At 41.3% G+C, this 23,079-nt stretch overlaps 1 protein-coding gene across 1 annotated transcript in view; it reads left to right on the top strand.

Moving 5' to 3' along the window:
* The window catches only part of UBE2N (ubiquitin conjugating enzyme E2 N), a 40,165-nt gene extending 22,320 nt beyond the window's left edge, over positions 1-17,845 (top strand). Inside the window, exons 2-4 of the mRNA XM_002711200.6 lie at positions 14,914-15,160; positions 15,353-15,493; positions 16,158-17,845. Coding sequence (XP_002711246.1) covers positions 14,914-15,160; positions 15,353-15,493; positions 16,158-16,198 — 429 coding nt within the window. The 3' untranslated portion in view covers positions 16,199-17,845. The remainder of the gene's footprint in view (positions 1-14,913; positions 15,161-15,352; positions 15,494-16,157) is intronic.
* The last annotated feature ends 5,234 nt before the right edge of the window (positions 17,846-23,079 follow it).

Below are 23,079 nucleotides of genomic sequence, written 5' to 3'. Positions count from 1 at the left end.
ATAGGGTTCAGAATTGTACCATGACTGCTATCTTGCTCTTATCACTGGGTGGGCAGTACAATATGCAGTGTGTGCAGTGTCATTGCTGATGCCAAGTACAGTATGCTACCACTAGAACACTTAAAATGATTTCTATAATGCTTTTCTCTCCAGAAGAGCTTAACTTCTGATGCACAGGGTTTGACTAAGCCTAGATTATATAGTTGTAAAGGAGTTAATAAATAAGACTTTGGCTGCTATTGAAGGAGAATGGGGATCCATAAAACATGTGTTGAGGTTGCTAATTCCCAAACTAGATTTTTTTTTTAATTGTGAAGTGATCAGAAACAATGACAAAATATCTACTCCAAACCTCATTTTGACCTTGAGTACCTGCCAGGCAGTCCTTTTTTGTGACTATGGATAAGTTTTTCTATTTTCTGTTATACTTTCTTCATATCTTAAGCTCCCAAATCCATCTACTCCAGTTATACAAAGGAAGGGAAGGGAAAAGGAATATACAATTGGGAGACTTTTTACCACTGTTTAATAGTAGACAAACAACTAAAGTTACATGTAAGGATGTTAAAATAAATTACTGTCTTCAAATAACTGGTTGTAGTTTTAAGAAAGAAAAAAATAACAACAATAAAATGGGGCCAGCCTTGAAGCACAGAGGATTAAGCTGCTACCTATGATGCGAGCCTGTGTCCCACATCCAAACACCTGTTCGAGTTCTGGCTGCTGTGCTTCCAGTTCAGCTCCCTGCTGATGAACCTGGGAAAGCAGCAGAAAATGGCCTAAGTCATTGGGCCCCTGCATCCACATAGGAGACCATGTTGAAGATCTCTGTCTCTTCCTCCATTGTTTTGCCTTTCAAATAAATAAATGTTTTTTAAAGAAAAATTTTAAGGGGGCCAGCGCTGTGGCTCTGCACGTTAAGCCACAGCCTGCAGTGATGGCATTCCCAATGGGTACTGGTGCCACTTCCTATCCAGCTCCCTGCTAATGCACCTAAGAGGGCAGCAGAGGAGGGCCCAGGTCCCTGGGTCCCTGCCACCCATGTGGGAGACTGGGAAGAAGCTCCTGGCTCCTGCCTTCAACTTGGCCCAGCCCTGGCTGTTGCAGCCATTTTGGGGAGTGAACCAGCAGAAGGAAGATCTCTCCCTCCTGGTCCCCTTCTGTCTCTCTATAACTCTGCCTTTCACATAATATTTATTTTTTTATTTATTTTTATTTTTTGACAGGCAGAGTGGACAGTGAGAGAGAGAGAGAGACAGAGAGAAAGGTCTTCCTTTGCCGTTGGTTCACCCTCCAATGGCCGCCATGGCCGGCGCGCTGCGGCCGGCGCACCACGCTGATCCGATGGCAGGAGCCAGGAGCCAGGTGCTTTTCCTGGTCTCCCATGGGGTGCAGGGCCCAAGCACTTGGGCCATCCTCCACTGCACTCCCTGGCCACAGCAGAGAGCTGGCCTGGAAGAGGAGCAACCGGGACAGAATCCGGCGCCCCAACCGGGACTAGAGCCCGGTGTGCTGGCGCCGCTAGGCGGAGGATTAGCCTAGTGAGCTGTGGCGCCGGCCCACATAATATTTTTTAAAACAAAATTTGTTTATTTGAAAGTCAGAGTTACACAGAGAGAGGAAGAGAGGCAGAGAGAGACTTCCATCCGAAGTCAGGAGCCAGGAGCTTCCTCCAGGTCTCCCACGTGGGTGGAGGGGCCCAAGGACTTGGACCATCTTCTACTGCTTTCCCAGGCCATAGCAGAGAGCTGGGTAGGAAGTGGAGCAGCCGGGACTCGAACCGGCACCCATATGGGATGGTGGCACTGGAGGTAGCAGCTTTATCCGTAACACCACAGTGCCAGCCTTGTAAATTCATATTTTTAAGCTACAAGAACATTGCAGAGGGGCTGGCACTGTGGCATAGTAGGTAAAGTCGCTACCTGAAGTGCCAGCATCCCTTATGGGCACCAGTTCGAGTCCCGGCTGCTCCACTTCTGATCCAGCTCTGCTATGGCCTGGGAAAACAGTGGAAGATGGCCCAAGTCCTTGGGCCCCTGCACCCGTGTGGGAGACCTGGAAGAGGCTCCTGGCTCCTGGCTCTGGATAGGAGCAACACCGACTGTTGTGGCCATTTGGGGAGTGAACCAGCAGATGGAATACTTCTCTCTCACTCTGCCTCTGCTTCTCGGTTTAACTCTGATTTTCAAATAAACAAATAAATCTTAAAAAAAAATTGCAGAACATAGTGGCTTCATGTGGTATCAAAGATAGGCAAAACGATTTACCATTTTCAGATTATAATTCCAGGTAAAAGTATAGTGGCTTAAAGTTGTCTCATGAAGCATTCTTTATGATTATGAAAGGGCTGAAAATAGCTGTTCCTTACTTTCCACTGCTATTGTTTGCTGTCCTTGTCAGACACTTTACAGTTCATATAGTTAATTGTCATTATTTGTTCCATTGAGATTAAGAAACAAACATCTTAATGTTAGTGCTAGACTGAATAGAAACCAGCAACTGGGATTTGAATCTTGACTCTGTCATTTGCTTATTTGGTTATATTGTAACTAGTTAGTTATTTATTTGTTTAAGATTTATATAATTATTTGAAAGGCAGAGTTAGAGAGGGAGAGACCGAGAGATCTTCGATTACTGATTCACTCCTCCAAATAACCACAATGGCCAGGGCTGGGCCAGGCTGAAGGTAGGAAGCCAGGATTTTCATCCGGTCTCCCACATGGGTGCCAGGGCCCAACTACTTGAGGCGTCTTCCCCTGCTTTCCCACGTACATTAACAGGGAGTTGGATGGGAAGTGGAGTAGCCAGGATCAAAACTAGCACCCATAAGGAATGCCAGCGTTGTAGGCAGCAGCTTTACCTACTGCATCACAATATGAGCCCTTAGCTAGTTATTCTTAGTTCCTCACTTATAAAATGAGTATGATGATTAATTGAGTTAGTATATATGCAGCATCTAAATTGGTGTTTGGCGCCATTTTTATTGAACTTTCATTAGTGAACTTTTATTGATTCTCTGTGTGTCTAGGGAGGAGTGCTTGATAATTGCATGTAGTCCCTGCCCTGCCCTTACAGAATTTGTAGGCTGGCGGAGAGAAAAACACACATTACAACGCAATCTCTCTTGTGTTTAATTGGTGGAAGAATTGGGGAATGGTAGGCAGATTTCCTTCTTGCAGGGAGTTTGTTAGGATTTTCTGATTTTTGTCCACTGTCATTAATTAGAATAATCTTAAATGCTATTTCAGAGGTGAAAGTTACCAACAAACACAGCAGGTATAGTAATCTTTCCTGTCAACTCTGTGTGGTATTGATGCATGCGTGGCATTTATTCAGTGAATGGTACTTGTTCAGCATTTAACTATCATTTGCTAGGTATGGTTCCTGTCTTTAAATACAACAGTTATTGTGATAATCATGTTGTAGAGGTAATGAACAGGAAACTGAAGTACTGGGGAGAAGCTTCCAGATTAATTTGAGGCCCAAGAAACAATGTGGTCATATGTACTTAACCTTTCAGAAGATCCTCTTATTTCCAAGACTCTGTTTCTTTTCCCTGAACTTCACAGAAGTATTGATGTGGTCTTACTGATGTGGGTTAGATGTAGATTTCTAGTTAGGACTGGTGGTGTGGTGTAGTGGGTTAAGCCACCACCTGTAACACCAGCATCCCTTATGGGAGCCATTGAGTCCTGGTTGCTCCACTTCCAGTCCAGCAACCTGCTAATACACTTGGGAAAGCAGAGGAAGATGCCCAAGTGTTTGGGGCCCTGCCACCACATAGGAGATCCAGATGAAACTACTGGCTCCTGGCTTTGGCCTGGCCCAGCCCCTGCTGTTGTGGCCATGTATTAAATAAATACATTTTAAAAAGAAAAAAGATGTAGATTTTTAGTGCAAGTGATCCAGCCCCATTTCTAGGTTACTACTCTAAGTGTAATAAAGAGTACTTTCCATACCTGTTAACCTAGCAGAATTAATACTTGATACCTGGAACCTTTGAAATAGCTCCTTTCAGAGCTGATGCTGTGGTGCAACGGGTTAAGCTACCTTCTGCAGTGCCGGTATCCCAAATAGGCACAGTTTGAGTCCTGGCTGTTCCACTTCCCATCCAGCTCCCTGCTAATTGACCTGAGAAAGCAGTGGAAGATGGCCCAAGTGCTTGGGCCCCTGCACCCACATGGGAGACCTGGAAGAAGCTCCTGGCTCCTGGCTTCGGAATAGCCCAGCTCTGGCCATTTTGGCCATTTGGGGAGTGAACCAGCAGATGGAAGACCTCTCTCTCTGTCTTTCCCTCTGTCTATAACTCAGCATCTGAATTAAATAAATGAATCTTTTTTTTAATGATTTATTTATTTATTTGAAAGGCAAAGTTACAGAGAAGCAGAGGCAGAGAGAGAGATCTTCCATCCGCTGGCTTATTCCCCAAATGGCCACAACGGTCGGAGCTGTGCTGATCAGGAGCCAGGAGCTTCTTCCGGGTCTCCCATGTGGGTTCAGGAGTCCAAGGACTTGGGCCATCTTACTGCTTTCCCAGGCCATAGCAGAGAGCTGAATTGGAAGTGAAGCAGCCAGGACTTGAACAGGCACCCATATGGCATGCCAGCATTGCAGGTGGCAGCTTTATCTGCTAAGCCACAGTGCCAGCCCCAATAAGCAAATCTTAAAAAAAAAAAAAAAAAAAAAAACCAACAACAACAAATAGCTCTTTCCATTGTCCTTATCTGAATTTGTCACCTAAGAAATCATGAAGTTTAAATGTATGGGAGAATGAGTGTGTGTTGAGAACCATTATTCTCTGACTTTTAGGATAAGTACTTTAAAGAAATTTTCATGGTTCCCAAAGCCCATCAAAAGGATTGTAAGCAGTTAGTAGTGAGACTGATTTAGAAGACAAAAGGAGACAGCTTGATTTTGCTGATGTTACTTATAAAAGACTGCTTATATTTACTTCCTGAATCCAGGTCAGGATAAGCCTTATCTAAACTCATGTTCAGAGGGAGTGCTAACATTTGCTTTTGGTTTCTCAGTGGTGTTCATATGATGTAATTTTTAAAAACCAGTTAGCAATGTGAACATCATAAGCATCATTTGTTTTGTATTGGCAAAGGGAAAAAGGTTGAAATAAGTTGAGATGTTTTATGTCCACTAGGGGGTAGTGTGGACTATGAAAATTAAAATTATCCTCTGATTAGCCCTTATTTCATTATGTAGTTACCTCCTTTGAGTTCATTTTGTTAAAATTGTTACAGACATCATTTCCAAATATAGTCTTGTGACTGTTGCAAACAGTAACCGTTGCCCCCCTTTTTTTAAAAAAATATTTTATTTATTTGAAAGTTAGAGTTACACAGAGAAGGAGAGGCAGAGAGAGAAAGTCTTCCATCTGCTGGTTCACTCTGCAAATGGCTGCAACGGCTGAAGCTGCGCCGATCCGAAGCCAGGAGCCAGAAGCTTCTTCTAGGTCTCCCACGTGGGTGTAGGGCCCCAAGGACTTGGGCCATATCCTACTGCTTTCCCAGGCCATAGCAGAGGGCTGGATGGGAATTAGAGCAGCCAGGGCTCGAACTGGAGCTCATATGGGATGCTGGCATTGCAGGTGGTGGCTTTACCCACTACGCCACAGCGCCGGCCCCTGTTGTGATTCCAGAAGTTCTAACTTTATTTTTTAAAAAGATTTATTTATTTGAGAGAGCAAGTAAGTGAGAGAGAGATTGATCTTCTGTCAGCTGGTTCACTCCCCAGATGGCTGCAATGGCTGGGGCTGTTTTGTGCTGGTCCTGGACAAAGCCGGGTGTCAGGAGCTTCATCTGAGTCTCCCATGTAGGTAGCAAGTGTTTGCTTTTCCCAGGCCATTAACAGGGAGCTGGATCAGAAGCAGAGCATCTGGGACTGAAATCGAACCCCATATGGGATGCTGGTGTTGCAGGCAGCAGCTTTACCCACTATGCCACAATGGTGGCCCCTGACCATTTTATAGAATTTTTTTTCTAGGGGAATATAGCAGTAGTTAAAATTTCTTTACAAAAATTTACTGACTTTATGAACTAAGTTAAATTCTTGTCAGTCACATAACTGTAACATGATTGTCTTTGTGCTTCCTTGTCCTGTGTGGTAGCTGCTAGTCCCATGTGACTGTTGATGGTTGAAGTGTGGATAGCTTGAATTTATTTATTGTGGGTATAAATTACATACTGATCTTTGAAAACTTAGTTTTGGAAAAAGGATGCAAAATGTATACCTAATTTTTATATTGATTACATGTTGAAACAATGCTTTTTAAATAGAATATATTAATTAAATTAATTTTACTTGTTTCTTTTTGCTTTTTATTATGGCCACTAGAATTTGAAGTACATGTGTGGCTTGCATTGTATTTCTGTTGAAAAGCATAATTGTAGATAAAAATATGGATCAGCCACTTTTATCTTGGCATATTGCTAACTAGCCTTAGTACTTGTAAGGAGATAGTATAGTGAAGAAATTGAGCACAACTTTGGTTCTTGGTCTAATCCCAGCTAGAATATAGTCAGTTTTATTGTAGGGAGGAATATGTGTTTATAAAAATCATGGTGTTTGTCGAATTTGTGCAGTAAAACTCATACAGCTTATGGTAAAATGAACTTAGGGGTATGATACTCATATACCCATTGGTGGTAACTTTTTTAAAAATTTTTTTGACAGGCAGAGTGGACAGTGAGAGAGAGAGAGAGACAGAGAGAAAGGTCTTCCTTTGCCGTTGGTTCACCCTCCAGTGGCCGCCGCGGCAGGCGCGCTGCGGCCGGCATACCACGCTGATCCGATGGCAGGAGCCAGGTACTTATCCTGGTCTCCCATGGGGTGCAGGGCCCAAGCACTTGGGCCATCCTCCACTGCACTCCCTGGCCACAGCAGAGAGCTGTCCTGGAAGAGGGGCAACCGGGACAGAATCCGGCACCCCGACCGGGAGTAGAACCCTGTGTGCCGGTGCCGCAAGGCGGAGGATTAGCCTAGTGAGCCGCGGCGCCGGCCTGGTGGTAACTTTTTAAAAATGCTTACTTACCGGGGTTGGTGTTATGGCACAGTGGGTTGAGCTGCTGCCTGGGATGGCCACATCCCATGTTGTGCTTGATTCAAGTCCTGGCTATCTGCATATCTAATCTAGCTTCCTATTGATATGCTGGGAAGACACTATAGATGGCCCAGACACTTGGGTTCCTGCCACTCATGTGGGGACCCAGATGGAGTTCTTGGCTTTTGGCTTTGGCTTGGCCCAGCCCAGCCCTGTTTGTTGTGGGCATTTGAGGAGTGAACCAGCAAATTAAGATCTCTCTCTCAGTTTCTCTCTCTCTCTCTCTCTCTCTCTGCCTTTCAAATTAAAAATGAAAATAAATTTAAAGGAATAAAAGGTTGAGTGATAGAGATTAGAATCGAGTAAGTATCATTGAAACATCCCTCAATTTTATATGACTTTAATGATAATGAAGTTAGAGTTGTCATATAGCTCTTGGTCCTGGTGAGCTAAAAGATCTACAGTTGGCATTATTAGTCATACATTGTACTTCAGAAAATATTCTAACTGGTGAAAATCTAGACATGGTACATTGGACTAATGTACTGGCTTTTCTTATGAATCATCACCCTTTTTCTGAAAATAGTTTAATACCCAAAATGTTTACTTATATATGATTAAATCGTCACACTGAGAATGTGTGGGGCCCCAGGCCGGTGCTGTGGCATAGTGGTTAAAGCCACCACCTGCAGTGCCGCATCCCATATGGGCACTGGTCCCGGCTGCTCCACTTCTGATCTGGCTCTCTGCTATGGCCTGGGAAAGCAGTGGAAGATGCCCCAAGTCCTTGGGGCCCTGCACCCATGTGGGAGCTTCCAAAAGAAGCTCCTGGCTTCGGATTGGCTCAGCTCCGGCCGTTGCGGCCATTTGGGGAGTGAATCAGTGGTTGGAAGACCACTCTTCTCTCTGCCTCTGCCTCTCTGTAACTCTGCCTTTCAAATGAATAAATAAATTTTTTTAAAAGAATGCATAGAGCTTCATTGTCTGTCAAATTAAGTATGGGGGATAAGTATTTGTGGCATGTACTGTTGTTTTATTTTGTGAGATAACTTTTTGGGGGTTAATCTTGATGCTTTTGGTACCTGTACCCTGTTCTTTGCTGCTCTTCCTTTTCAATTTTTTAGTAACTGATTTCCTGAACATAGTCTACAGTACTGTCTGTACACCTGGCCCCAAGCCTAGTTCTCCTTGTGCTTCCATCCTTGGTTTGCTTTTAAACTAAGTGAAGGGGCCGATGCTGTGGCGCAGTGGATTAATGCCCTGGCCTGAAGTGCCAGTATCCCATATGGGCGCTGATTCAAGACCCTCTGCTCCACTTCCGATCCAGTTCTCTGCTATGGCCTGGGAAAGCAGTAGAAGATGGCCCTTGGGCCCGTGCACCAGCATGAGAATCATGGAAGAGGCTCCTGGCTTCGGATTGGCACAGCTCTGGCCATTGCAGCCAACTGGGAAGTGAACCATCAGATGGGAGACTTCTCTCTCTCTCTCTGCCTCTCCTTCTCTCTGTATAACTGACTTTTAAATAAAATAAATAAATTAAAAAAAAAAAACATAGTGGAATCTCAAAATGCAAGTAGTGATTATTCTGTTTTCCTTAAAATAAACTTTTGTTGATTTAATAAATCTTGAGATTTGTTGTGGTTTGATCTTAACCTAAATTCTTTCTGAGTTGAGTCTTTGTGATCGTGGCGTTTGTGTGTGATCTCATTTGTCAGGACATTATACGATGTTAACTCATTTGATATTCTATATTTGTTATATTTGTTTCCCTTATCCACGATGGGTATGCTCCAAGACTCCTATAAGATGCCTAACACCTTGGATAGTTACTGAGCCCTATTTGTACTGTTTTGGATTTTACATATACAACTTTTTTTTTCTTTTTTTTTTTTTTTTTGACAGGCAGAGTTAGAGAGTGAGAGAGAAACAGAGAGAAAGGTCTTCCTTTTTCTGTTGGTTCACCCCCCCCCCCCCAGATGGCCGCTACAGCTGGCGCACTGCGCTGATCTGAAGCCAGGAGCCAGGTGCTTCCTCCTGGTCTCCCAGGTGGGTGCAGGGCCCAAGCACTTGGGCCATCCTCCACTGCCTTCCTGGGCCACAGCAGAGAGCTGGACTGAAAGTTTTAATATTTCATTTATTTATTTGAAAGAGAAGCAGAGGCAGAGAGAGGGAGAGAGAGAGGTCTTTATCCACCGGTTCACTCCCCAAATTGCCACAACAGCTGGAGCTGGGCCAATACGAAGCCAGGAGCCAGGAACTTTTTCTGGGTCTCCCATGGGAATGCAGTGCCCAAGTGCTTGGCCCATCTTCTACTGCTTTCCCAGGCGGTAGCAGAGCTGGATCAGAAGAGGAGCAGCTGGGACTTGAACCAGCGCCCATATGGGATGCCTGTGCTACAGGCAGGGGATTAACCTACTGCGCCATGTGCTGGCCTTTGCCTTCTTAACTAAGCATTTATCACACATTGTGGCTATAACTTCTGCGTTTTGCAGGACATTCAGCAAACCAGCTTGAATATCCTTTTCATTTCTTTACAACTTTTCAAGAGATTCATTCTTAATTGTTAGTCTTGGCAACCACAGTGTAGGTTTTTTTTTTTTTTCTTAAGCCAAAACACATTGACTTTTTTTCTTAAAGGTAGCACTTTGTGGCTTTACTTTGTCATCTTAATTGCCAGCATTATTACTCTTGTGCTTTGGGGCCATTATTAACTATAGTAAGGGTTACTTGAATACAAGCATTGTGATGTTACAGCAGTTGGTCTGATAACCAAGATGGTTACTGAGGTTTTGATGGCTGAGTACTGTTAGAATTGTAGATATCCTGAACAAAAGGATGATTGAAGTCCTGAGTGGGATGGAGCAGCGTGTGAGAAATTTCATCATGCTACTCAAAACAGTGAACAATTTAAAATTTGCTCATCTCTAGAACTTTTCCTGTAATGTAATCAGACTTGTTGACTGGATTGGCTGAAACAGTGGAAAAGTGAAACTGTAGATAATGGGGACTGTGCTCTGCGTGAGAGGAAGTAAGGACGCTGTGCCTCAGAGCAATGCAAACTACTTGTTAGTACATGAATCAGTAGGAATTTAAATCTTTTTCTTGTTGACTTAAAAAAGCATACTGTGCTTTGCTATCTTTTGACCAAATAGTGTAAAACTAGAAGGTATTTCACAGTTAACTATGTGTTGAATTGTAGCAAGAATTTTCTCTCCTATCCAGTTTTTGCCTTATTTGGGAAAAAGTTGCCACCAACTTCTGTGGGTAAGACTTTCATATGCTAGCATCTGAGACTTGTTCATGTGGTTTGGATTTTATTCCTTTTCCCTCCCGTAATATATGCTCTGGGTTTGTTTGGGAAATCAGAACTGTAGTCATATAATTATACATCTGTTCATTGTGTCAAATCCATTAGAACTTGAGAGCAAGGGAAAACTATTTCAAGTGTTTTCCATACCTAAATTAGCTTATCCTAAAATATGTTTCAATTAAATCTTGTGATTGATCAGATCACATGATCTGCTTAATGTCTGATTTTGAGGATGAGCTGAAGATGAGAAAATGAATGCCATATCTGTCTCTACTAATGTGTACTGAGGATGATTTTGGAAACTATTTTAGGATATGCTCTTAGAGGCCCTTCTGGTAGCTTATTATAGCTTTAAATAGCTGCTGCTACCTTGTTTAACTGGAGTGTGGACTCTGGCACTCTTTTTTCCAATCTCCATCTTCATGGCTTTCTAAAAATAGGAAAACAAAAGGATCAAGGTGAGGAAAGGCCAAACGTCAAGCATTTTACTGTTTTGTTCTTTTCTGATTCTTCCATTCTTGCTGTTCATTCTTAATATCTTTGCTTTTTCCTAGAAATGAAGACATCTTTTTTCTCATTTTATGTTCTATATATGGTTTCCAAAAGAGGGAGACATCATCATTGCCTCTTGGACTTTTTAATGTTCTTAAAATGTTTTATTTTGAACCTAGAGAACATTTTATTGAAAGGGATTCACAATGTTTCAGCTTCTAATTTGCCCTTGCATTACTATAATTAAAATAAAGTATTGAGTGCCAGATACATTACTTTTTTTAGATGGCCTTGGGTTTAACAAATTTGGGGTGAGGATTTGATTTGTATCTACATCTTACGACTATTTCCGTACATGAGTGTTTTAAGTGTGTATACTGTGGTTGTAGAATGAAATAATGTAATGTATATAATTTCTTAAGTATTTTCATTGTTTTTCATTCCTTAAAACTTAGAATTACTATGCATGCCTATTCAAAATATTGAAAATGTATTACTAATATATGCTGTACATACTGTTTCCAGTTTATTAGATATTAATGGTGTTTTGGTTCAGTATTAGTAGAAGTCAGACTATTTCTCCAGCACTTGAATGGATCCTTTTGTGTTTCTCTCATGATGTATACATCCTGCTTTGAAAAGGACCCTACTTTAATGATATTAAAGATGAAAATCTGTTAGTTCATTCCTCATTCTTTATGGCATCAAGTAGACTCATAACTCTTTAAGTATTCATTGAACATCTACTATGGTGTCAGCTTCTGCTCCAAGTTATAAAGATATGTCAGGAATAAACATACTGAAATTTCTTTTATGGAGCTTTTACCCTCAACAAAATAAGCAAGATGTGTAATCAGTGGTGCTGTGGAGATAAAGTAGGGAAGTGTGTAGGGTAGGGTGAAATGAGATTGCATTTTCAGTTATGAAGACTGCAGTGAGAAAATGTCTTTGAATGAAGCTTCAGGAGTTGAAGGAGTAAGCCAAAGAGCAATTTGAGGGAAAGAAGAGCAAGTACAAAGCCTTAGAGGTGTGGGAGTATGTTCGGCAGGTTGAAGAACTTGTGTACTTGATTTGGCTAGAACAAAGAGAGGGTGTTGGGGTTAGAATATCTGAAGATGAGGGGCTGGCTTTGTGGCTTGGCAGGAGAGCCACCGCCTGGGACACAGGTGTCCCATATGGGCACCAGTTTATGTCCTGGCCTCTCTACTTCCTATTCACTTCCCTACTAATGTGCCTTGGGAAGCAGCAGAGGATGGCCCAGTTGCTGGGCCCCTGCACCTATGTGGAAGAGCTGGAGGAAGCTCTTGGCTTCTGGCTTTGGTCTGGCCCAGCCCTGGCTGTTGCTGCTGTTTGGGAAATGAACCAGCAGATGGAAGATTTCTCTCTCTCAGGCTCTTCTTCCTTTCTGTCTCTGTAAATAAATAAATATTAACAAATAAAGAATATCTGAAGATGAGTCAGAGAGAGGTAGGCAGAGTGAGGTATATAGAACCCTTATTGGGGAGTCCATGGTAAGGACTTTGGTTTTTAAAATGACTGTGAAATATCAGCTTGGGAAGTAGTGGGTAACAAGGTTAGAAGCAGGGAGAACAAGTTTGGAGGGTGTTGCAGCATACTAAGTGAGAACTTGTGTGACTTAGAGTAGTGTAGCAGTGGAGTGGCAAGAAGCCATCCAGTTGCAGATTTTGGTGTGTTTCAAAATGGAATTCAATCAGATTAGATGTGTGGCATATGAAGGAATAGGTGGATCAATTAGATAGAACAGGAACTTTGGGAGAAAAGCAGGTTGAGTGTCAGGAAGGTGAGAAGCTCAGTTTTGGTCATGTTAAGTTTGGGATGCTTTTTATTTAATAGAAGATCTGTTAAGCTGGCAGTTATGGATGGAAGAAATAGGATGAGGGGAGAGGTCTGTCCCGGGTATGAATTACAGGAGGTTTCTTCATGTTTAGAATGTCTTTAGAATTTAAATTCATTGTATCACTGAATGTGTAGATAGAGAAGAGGCTCTGGGCAGATCCCTGTTGCACTTCAGTGTTGGGGTATTGGGGAGATAGGAACTGGCAAGGAGACTAAAAGAAGCTGATGCTGTACAAGTAGGAAGAGAGGTAGGAGAGTGGTGATAGCACAGGTGAAGTCTTTTAAAGATGAAGGCAGAACAGCTAAATAAGATGTTTTATTTAGAGCAAGTAAGATAAGGACTAAGCATTGGCCGTATGATTTAACTATGTGTGTATCATTGGTGCCCTTATTATAAACTGGCTATTGGCTACAACCTGATAGTAGAGTATGTTCAAGAAAGGAAGGGAGGAATACATTGGAGACAGGCAATTATAAAGCATTGAGGCAGTAGTTGATGGCATGGGGAGTGGGTCCACATCATTTTCTTTTTTCTTTTTCTTTCTTTTTTTTTTTTTTTTTTTTTTACTTTTATTTATTTATTTGACAGGCAGAGTGGACAGTGAGAGAGAGACAGAGAGAAAAGTCTTCCTTTGCCGTTGGTTCACCCTCCAATGGCCGCCGCGGCCGGCGCGCGCGCACCGCGCTGATCCAGTGGCAGGAGCCAGGTGCTTCCCCTGGTCTCCCATGGGGTGCAGGGCCCAAGCACTTGGGCCATCCTCCACTGCACTCCCTGGCCACAGCAGAGAGCTGGCCTGGAAGAGGGGCAACCGGGACAGAATCCGGCGCCCCGACCGGGACTAGAACTCCGTATGCCGGCGCCACAAGGCAGAGGATTAGCCTAGTGAGCCGCAGCGCTGGCCCAGGTCATTTCTGCACTTACTGGGAAAAAATGACAACAGTTTGCATGATTTGGGGGAAGATCAAATAACGAGGGGACAAGTGAAGGTGCAGGAAGGGAGCAGACACTGTTAGCAGTTTCCTTGAATAGTTGCAGAGGTAATATGAAGAGGTTGGCTCTTAGCCAAGAATAAGGCACTTCATTGGCAGTAACAGGAGCAAAGACAGAGCGTGTGGGACAGGTACAGGTGAGTGTGCGCATGCTTTCTTGGGAATTTAGGAAGCTTATTTTTCCTCATGAAATAGGAACCAAGGCATCAGACAAAGTGAGGATGGGGATAGAGGTGCTGAAAGTTTGAAAGAGGGAAGAGTATGTTTTATGGGAGAGAGGGGAAACAGTGGAAAGGAGAACCAATAGTAAGATTGCTGGGAGCATTGAAGATCCCTTTGAGGTTAACCGTCAATTTTAGAAACCAGGCACCATCTGTCCTTACTCAGATGCCTATGCTTGTTCTTATCTCCTTCCGTTATTTCTTTATATTTTCCATGAGAGATTTTCAGTGGCTTTAAAAACTAATTTTGCCTATGAAATAGCCTAGTTTTGGTGTAGTTTACAAGAACAAGTTGCTTTACTTTTGTGGTAATCCTACTGTGTGTGTGCATGCGCGCACGCATGGGTGGGTGGTTTTTTTTTTTTTTTTTCACAATTAGTTTCATTACTTTTTTATTTATTTTTTATTTTTTGACAGAGTTAGACAGTGAGAGAGAGAGACACACACACAGAAAGGTCTTCCTTCCGTTGGTTCACCCCCCAAATGGCTGATACGGCCAGCGCACTGCGCCGATCCGAAGCCAGGAGCCAGGTGCCTCCTCCTGGTCTCCTATGCAGGTGCAGGGTCCAAGCACTTGGGCCATCCTCCACTGTCTTCCCGGGCCACAACAGAGAGCTAGACTGGAAGAGGAGCAACCGGGACAGAATCCGGCATCCCAACTGGGACTAGAACCCTGGGCTGCTGGCGCCGCAGGCGGAGGATTAGTGAGCCGCGGCACCGGCCAGTTGCATTACTTTTGTTATCAATATATTTTAGACATTTGTAACTGGAATATGTGGTAGGTGATCGAGATTTTGCAGTTATATTCAGCTGGTTGTAATCATTTATATGGTCCTTTCTTTGAAATTTCTATTGTGTAAGCCAATAAAAGCCCTTTGGGAGATTGGAGAGGTTCTTTTATGTCTAATTTCAAGAGGTGAACTTTGTAATTTTAATTTTGGTTTAGTTGAAATGGCATTTGTTTCACAAATGTATTTGCTTTTCTGTTGTAGGAAACCCAGCGTTTGCTGGCAGAACCAGTTCCTGGCATTAAAGCAGAACCAGATGAGAGCAACGCCCGCTATTTTCATGTGGTCATTGCTGGCCCCCAGGATTCCCCCTTTGAGGGAGGGACTTTTAAACTTGAACTATTCCTTCCAGAAGAATACCCAATGGCAGCCCCTAAAGTACGTTTCATGACCAAAATTTATCATCCTAATGTAGACAAGTTGGGAAGAATATGTTTAGATATTTTGAAAGGTAAGTGTTACCTTTATCATCATATGCTATTAAAATTTTTCCTTTTTATTATCTTAAGCATTTCATATCTAGAATGTAAACATATTCTTGGTGTGTACAAAGACCACAGAGGTCTGTGGGAGGGAGATGCAGCAGTTCTGGGCTTGTTTTTTCATGCTTTATCATATCCTACTGGGCCTGTTGCCTTCATAGATAAGTGGTCCCCAGCACTGCAGATCCGCACAGTTCTGCTATCGATCCAGGCTTTGTTAAGTGCTCCCAATCCAGATGATCCATTAGCAAATGACGTAGCGGAGCAGTGGAAGACCAATGAAGCCCAAGCCATAGAAACAGGTATTTAATATTCATTCTCTTTCACACCACTTCTACTTTTAGAAACTAGTTTGTACTACCGTTCTTTAAGGCCCTTGGCAAGAAAAAGGAAAAAAAATCTAAAATAAATAAGATCAATAAGATCCTGCTTGTTATAGTATACAAATAATATCTTAAAATATAATATGTAATAATGTCTTACAGTCTGCTATGGGATCCTCAGATTTAAGGACAATGTGTAATTGGAACATCTTGGACCCTTATAATTCTACTGGGTTTAACAAATACTGAGTATCTCTTATTCATTTAGCAATATGTAAAGATCTAGAAAACTTTGAACTCTTGAGCTGTTTTTGTAATCCATATGATTAAAATATGTAGCAGTTTACGGCTGCAGAGTTCGGATTTAAGAAGGTTCTTCTGATTTTAACAAAATTGATGGAGATCCAAAAATTCAGCCTGTTAAGTTTTGTAGAACTTTTGAATTTTATTGTGGTGTTTTTGGTAATTAGGCATACAGAAAATCTTCCAGCCTTGATCTAGTTTATAAAATGACATGAATTTAAATGATTATGGCATGGCATTTTCATAAGTAACAATACTATTTGTTTACTTACTGTGGAGTTGAGCAGATAACAGATTGAACTAAGTAAAATAATAATTGCATGTTTGTTTTTGTCTGCAGCTAGAGCATGGACTAGGCTATATGCCATGAATAATATTTAAATCGATCTGATCATCAAGTATGCATCACTTCTCCTGTTCTGCCAAGACTTCTTCCTTTTTGTTTGCATTTAATGGACACAGTCTTAGAAATATTACAGAATAAAAGCCCAGACATCTTCAGTCCTTTGGTGATTAAATGCACATTAGCAAATCTATGTCTTGTCCTGATTCGCTGTTGTAAAGCATGAACAGAGGCTAGAAGTATCATCTGGATTGTTGTGGAAACGTTTAAAAGCAGTGGCCCCTCTGCTTTTATTCATTTCCCCTATCATGGTTTAAGTATAAAGCACTGTGAATGAAGGTAGTTGTCAGGGTTAGCTGCAGGGGTGTGGGTGTTTTTCTTTATTTTATTTTATTTTTTTTTAGGGGGGAGGTATGTTTTATTTTAATTTTATGGGCTCCCCCCCCCTTTATGGTGATCTAATTGCATTGGTTAAAAGCAGCTAACCAATTCTTTAGAATATGCTCTCTAGCCAAGTCTAACAATTTAGACTCTGTAGATGGACAAGCTTGATTGTTTGAACCAAAATGGGAACATTAAACAAACATCACAGCCCTCACTAATAACATTGTGACTTTGCTGTCAAGTGTAGATTCCCCCCTTCAAAACAGCTTGTGACCATTTTGTATGGCTTGTCTGGAAACTTCTGTAAATCTTATGTTTTAGTAAAATATTTTTTGTTATTCTACTTTGCCTTTGTACAGTTTATTTTACTGTGTTTATTTCATTTTCCCAATGTGACAATCGTATTTAAAAATTAAAGCTCTGATGGAACATTCTGTTTTGGTTTTCACCATCTGATAAATTGAATGGCAAAAGGTAGATTTTGCCAGTTTTTTTTCACTGATGCAACTCTGTGTTACAGCATTATTGAATGGAGTATTTATAAACTAGCCCTAAGCATGCATAAAGCAACAGTATCTGACCTTTTTTTACCTCCTAGAAATTTGAAATAAATGTTGTGTTGTCTGATTAGTTAGGTCATTGGTGTCTTGCCACGATGTTTGAAAATTACCATATAGGACAGTCACAGCAAAGAAAGTTTTCATGTGTTACAGCACATTTTTGCCTTGGATTTGGGTTATGACCTTTTTCTTGATCCTTGTCTGAAAACTTCCTGCCCGTGTGTGTTATTGGGAAACACCAATCTGATCATCATCTGGGGTTTGCGGAGGCATTTGTGAGTCTCCCTGACAGGCCTGGTGCACAGATCTCAAGCACACCACCTGCCTGAGTGTCATCAGAAGGCTTCTTCCTGTGAGAGCATCAGATACTCAGTTAATGATTCTTTCATCTTTCTGGTTGTTGCTGTGGGAGCTTTTATTCTTTGATTTGGAATTCATTGATTCTTTTTCTTCATTGACCGACTGAGTTCTTCCCCTCACAAAAGTGTTCTTTCCCACCTCTCTTCCTGTCTAATTCCTCATTCTTGGTATTTTGAAGTCATAAACGTAGCCAGCCATAAATCTGTAAACTTGGAACCTTTTTCTCTTGCAGTTTAAGGTAATGGATATTGTAGCCCATTTGGATTTTCTTCATTCTTATTCTCATAACTTTTGGAATTTCTTCAGAATGTAGTGTATTTTATTGTGATCTTATGTAATATGAAGAATTATCTATTAAAATTACATTTTCAACATAAAAAAGCATTTGATGAGTGGTAACTGATATCGGTAGCAAATGTTAAAATTCAGAATAAAGTAGTTACCATTGTGAATTTTAAAACTGTTAATAGTGGTTGTTTATAGACAATTCTTGCGTTATTCAGAGGGCATCATTGACTACAACTTAGGAAACGGAATATCATTCTAAAATTGACTTCAAGCTGTTAGAGATCAGCATTATTTACTGTGGGTAGCATTGTTCATGGTTTTAGCTAGTATCACATAGTGATTTACAAGTTAGAAAATCTCAGATTTAAATCTATTGCACTATAGAAATCTATCTAAAGAGGACTATGATGTCTACTAAGTTTAGAGTTGTGGAAATACAGAAATGAATTAAGGCTTTGACCTCAAATATATGTACTCCTAATTTCAGGGCATTGCATTTTTTCCCCCTTTGGAATTTTGATGAGAGGTCCCTATTGTTTCGAAAAGACTTGCTTTCTCAACCAGTGGGATGAAGCAAGAGCCAATGTGTTGATTGCACTTTCTTAGGAGATCTGGGAGAGACCAAAGCAGTGGTTGAAAACTGGCAGTACTTCTGGCCTGCAGGCCTATTTAGCTTGGCCTCACACAGTGTGGTTGGTTAGAAACATTTTGAATTTGCTGCCAGCACTTTAAAATCTGGAGGTTCACAGGAAAATCCAGAATGCAAATATCTGAATGATCTGAAGAAAGAGCTGGCAGTTGTGGACCTGCCCCACCTCTGTGCATGGCACCTACTGGAAGGAGCTGACTAGCAACCACCTGAAGAGCATGTCATTGTCCTCTTACCCAGTTAGTCTCCAGTTGACTAGGGTCCCCTGCTAGCCTGCCTGCTCTTTTAAATAGTTCTTATCCCTTGTAAGCCTTTCACTTTGTAGCCCCTGAGCTAAAGGAAACTGTTTATTTCTTTGACAAATAAAAGTACTTAATATATGCCTACTACTTGTTGGGGATGATTACCTGAATGAGTGACCTGGGGCTTCCCCTTGGGGCTCTTACAGTACAAGTGGGGAGCAAACAAAACTTGCACCTGCACCTTGGAGAGGGGAAGTACGTGGAGGGGCTGCTCTTTTGGATTTGGGCTAGATGAACGTCTCCCTGTAGAGGGCACAGCACATGCAAAGCCTTGGGAGAGAAAAGAGAATCTGAATATATTGATAAAAGGCATTTTAAGATCAACTTCATCCAAACAGCAGCTTTTCTGAAATCCTTTAGGCTTTAGGGTTTTTGTTGAATTTTGTTGTTGTTCTGTCTACTTTGCTATGATTGGCTTCCCCACTACTCATCTTGATCCTCTTAGAATCTGCATAATAAGATCTTGGACCAGAACAATTTAGAACTTAGACCTTGCTCTAGACCAAGAATGTACTTGTAAAACAATTTCAGAAGCAGCATTTAAAAATAATATTACCTACCTATTAATATTACCTATTTCAATACATGAAAGCCACAGGTTGCTATGGTTTAGCACTGTTTTAAGAAGAGTAGGGAAGGAAATCTGTGTCCTACAGATGTTGAAAACATAAATAGCTTACAGGAAACTAAATGGTGTCTTGGGGACAATAGGAATTGTTTTTTTCCCCATGGTTCAGAAATGTTTTCTGGCTAATTTAGCCCCTTGAGTTTTTATTAGTTGCTGTAGTGAAGGTTTTAAAAACTCAACCATATCTAAAAAGCTGGCCAAAAAAGGAAATTCCATAATAAATAAGGCACCTAATTCATCAATCTATTTAAGAAAATTGTAATATTTTATTGGAATAATGTACTTTGGGGCTAGGGACATTTCATTTAACTATTTAGCATGCTGCCTATCTTAAGGAATTATATCAGGGTTTATATTTTAAATGACAACACAAAAAGCAAAATATGTTGAATGTAATAATTCTGAAAAATACAATTAATAAAAATATATAATCCACCAACTGGGCTGGTTATCCTTTGTGTATTTCCTTACCATAGTCATTCTTGCATTAGTTTCCCTTTTATCGTTGAGGCTGGGAATTGAATTTGTTCTAAGAGTTGGCTTTGCTTTATAGCTTTGTGGTTCCTTAAAAGACTAAAAGAGTTAAGTGTGGAACTCAGCATAGAGTTTGGGTCTTCCTAATTTCGTCTTGCATCCCTTTTGCTGATATCCTGCATCTGTTGGAATAGCATTTAGTGTGTGAATGTAGATATGATGGAAACCAAGCTTCTGTTGAATGAAGTTTTTCAGTTTCTGTTAGATTGTAGGAGGATATAGTTACTTAGACCTTGTATCACCACATAAATGGAAATATCACTGTTTTAGAGTATCTCCTGGGTTTTCATTAAGGAGCTCTAATATTTCTGTGCCATTTATATTTAGGACAAAAACTGTTAGAAATTAGGAAAGATTAGTAACCTTGTGTGCCTATCATATTTCTTCTCTAGTCTTTATCCATTCTTACAAAGGGACTGCTTTGAAAAAGTTCCATGATCTACATTAGTAACTCTGAATAGTTCTTAAGTTTCATGATAATCTTGTAAATTTACAAAGTCTTCTGACTTCAGTTCAAGAGTGAAAGCTTAGACATGGTAGGTTGCCCACATCAGATTTGAACTTGGTGTTTTCCTTACGTTTTGGCAGGAAGCATGAGGACTGAGTAACCGAGGGTGTGTGGGGCCAAATTCTTGGATTTCAACCCCTCCCCCCAATTAAACAGTAAGTATTTGGGGTTTCCAGGCCATAGGTCTGTTTCAGCAACTCAGTTATGCCATGTGTGAGGAAGCACCCTTGCACAGTTTGTAAACAAGTGGTCATGCTGTGTTCCAATAAAACTTGAATTTTCACTTGAGTATTTCTTTCTCCATCACCTAAAATGTAAAAAAGGATGCTAAATTTTTAGGCCTGTAAAATATCCTTACTCAACCCCACTCCTTGGCAGTGATTCTTCACTGCTCTTGGCTAGAAAGAAATGTGTTCTACCTACCCCTCCAAGGGCCTTTTCCAAGACGCACCTTACTGTCACCCATGTTAGGCTAAGAACAGGTTTATGATGTAATTCCCTTCTTCCATCATTGTTATGTAGACTGAACATTTATCAAAGCCCAGTATTTTTCATGTAAGAAATTAAGGAATGTTTTTACTTTGACAATTTCTCAAACCATTTTTATTTTCTAGAATTTATTTCAAGAAGCATAGAGAAGGGAGATTGATCTCTGATCCACTGGTTCACTATCCACATCTCCCGTGTGGGTAGCAGGGACCCATGTACTTGAACCATCACTGCTGCCTCTCAGGGTACACATTAACAGGAAACGAACTGAAATCAGAACTAAGACTCGAGCCACAGGCATTCCAAAATGGGATGCAGGTTCCCTAAACGGTGTCTTAATGACTGCATCAAATGACCAATATTTTAAAAACTATAAATGCTTTGATACTGGATCCATATGTTCCTTTTTGAAAAGCAACCTTTAAGCCTTTTCATTGTATGCAAATACGTATATAACACTGTGTAGTGCTTTTGCAAAATTAGTATTGCTGTGGCAACCCTCTTTGGTAATTGCATAGATCTATATGTCATAATTTTATCTGTATATTGACAATGGTTTCATGAATTGTGCAGCACATATTTCACATTTCGGTTGTGCTACTTGCCAGATACTTTTGTTGACTAGATTTCTAGAAGTGGAGTTGTTGGGTTGAAAGGGCTATACATACATTTTTTAAAAATGCAAAAGCTAGTGTTAAAGATCTTTGCTGGTGCTGGCCCAGGATGAAGCCAGGAGCCCCATCCTTGTCTCCCAAATGGGTGGCAGGGGCCTAAGGACTTGAGCCCTCTTCTGCTTTCCCAGATTTTACCAGAATGACCTTTTGATTGTGTATTTGAAAGGCAGAGATCTTCCATTCACTGGTTGGAAGGAGCTCCTGGCTGCTGGTTTTGGCTTAGCCATTTGGGGAGTGGACAAGCAGATGTAAGATCTCTCCTTCTCTCTCTGTAACTTTACCTTTCAAATATTTTTAAAAAATACAAAGCTAACTGCAAAACAAAAATTTATGACTCTCTAAAATTAAAAGTTACAGCATAAAGGGAGAGGCAGAGAGCAGTCTTCCCAGCTGGTTCAATCCCCAAATGGCTGCAACAGTAGGAACTGGGCTGATCCAAAGCATCTTCCGGGTCTTCCGCATGGGTGCAGGGGCTGAAGGATTTGGACCATCTTCCACTGCTTCCCAGGCGCATTAGCAGGCAGCTGAATCAGAAGTGGAGCGGCCAGGATTCAAACTAGCACCCCTATGGGATACTGGTGCAGCAGGCAGAGACTTAACCTCTGCCAAAATGATGGCCCCCTGAATAATTCTTAATGTCACTTCAGTGTTCCATTATATAGATAGAACCTAGCTACGGCCCCTCTGCTGCATTGGTACCTTATTTCCATGGCTTAACCATAAATTTTTGGCTGCATTCTTGTAGATATTGTGTTCTTAGTATAATTACTTCATCAGAAGGCATATTTAAGTGTGGCTAAAATAATTTCACTGAGTTTGACCAAAAACAAAGTAGTCAGTCTTGCCAGTGTTTCCAGGTTGCAGAATTCAATTTCTGGAATTGAGATTTGTTGGAAGTCACACAGGAGTAGATGAATTTAAGGCTATTTCCTGGCAAGAAGGTACAGAACCTTTGAGTAGTTGGGTCTTTGCTGTAGTTTTCAGATAAGCCTTAGGAGCTTGCTTATCTGAATGCTAGAATTCAGCCAGTGGCACCAGCCAGAGCTAGTATCAGTCAAGCTTCTGTGTACAACTCTCAACAGGGTTGCTCTTAAGTCTTTAGTGGGAGATGACATATTTAAATGATGTCGGTTTAGAAATAAAAGTTCATTTGAAAAGTAGATTCAGAGATAAAGGTCTTCCACATGGGAAGTGGCTGTCACCCCAGATGTTTTTGCTGGGCCAGGGTGAAGCCAGGAGCTTAGATTGGAGTTCCACCCAGGTCTCCCCTGTGGGTGGCAGGGACCCAAGTAACTGCTGGCTTTCAGTGTGCATTAGCAGGAAACTGGTTCAGAAGTTGGCGCTCAAACCCACGTGCTTGGATGTGGCACAGAAATCACAAGCAGTGTCTTAACCAGGTGTGCTAAATGCCTGTCCTTGAAGATGTTTATAAAGTTAGGGATTCTGGAGTAACTCAAAGAGCTCTTGATCATGAAAATAACCCAGGAATAGCAAATTAAGACAGCCATTAACAGTGTCACCATTAGACTGGTTCTAAGACAGG

Source organism: Oryctolagus cuniculus, chromosome 11 (assembly GCF_051225735.1).
Source record: "Oryctolagus cuniculus isolate XC-2025 breed Fujian yellow rabbit chromosome 11, ASM5122573v1, whole genome shotgun sequence".
NCBI lineage: Eukaryota > Metazoa > Chordata > Mammalia > Lagomorpha > Leporidae > Oryctolagus > Oryctolagus cuniculus.
The sequence above is the reverse complement of the archived record's forward strand: the minus strand, read 5'-3'. Positions and strand labels throughout refer to the sequence as shown.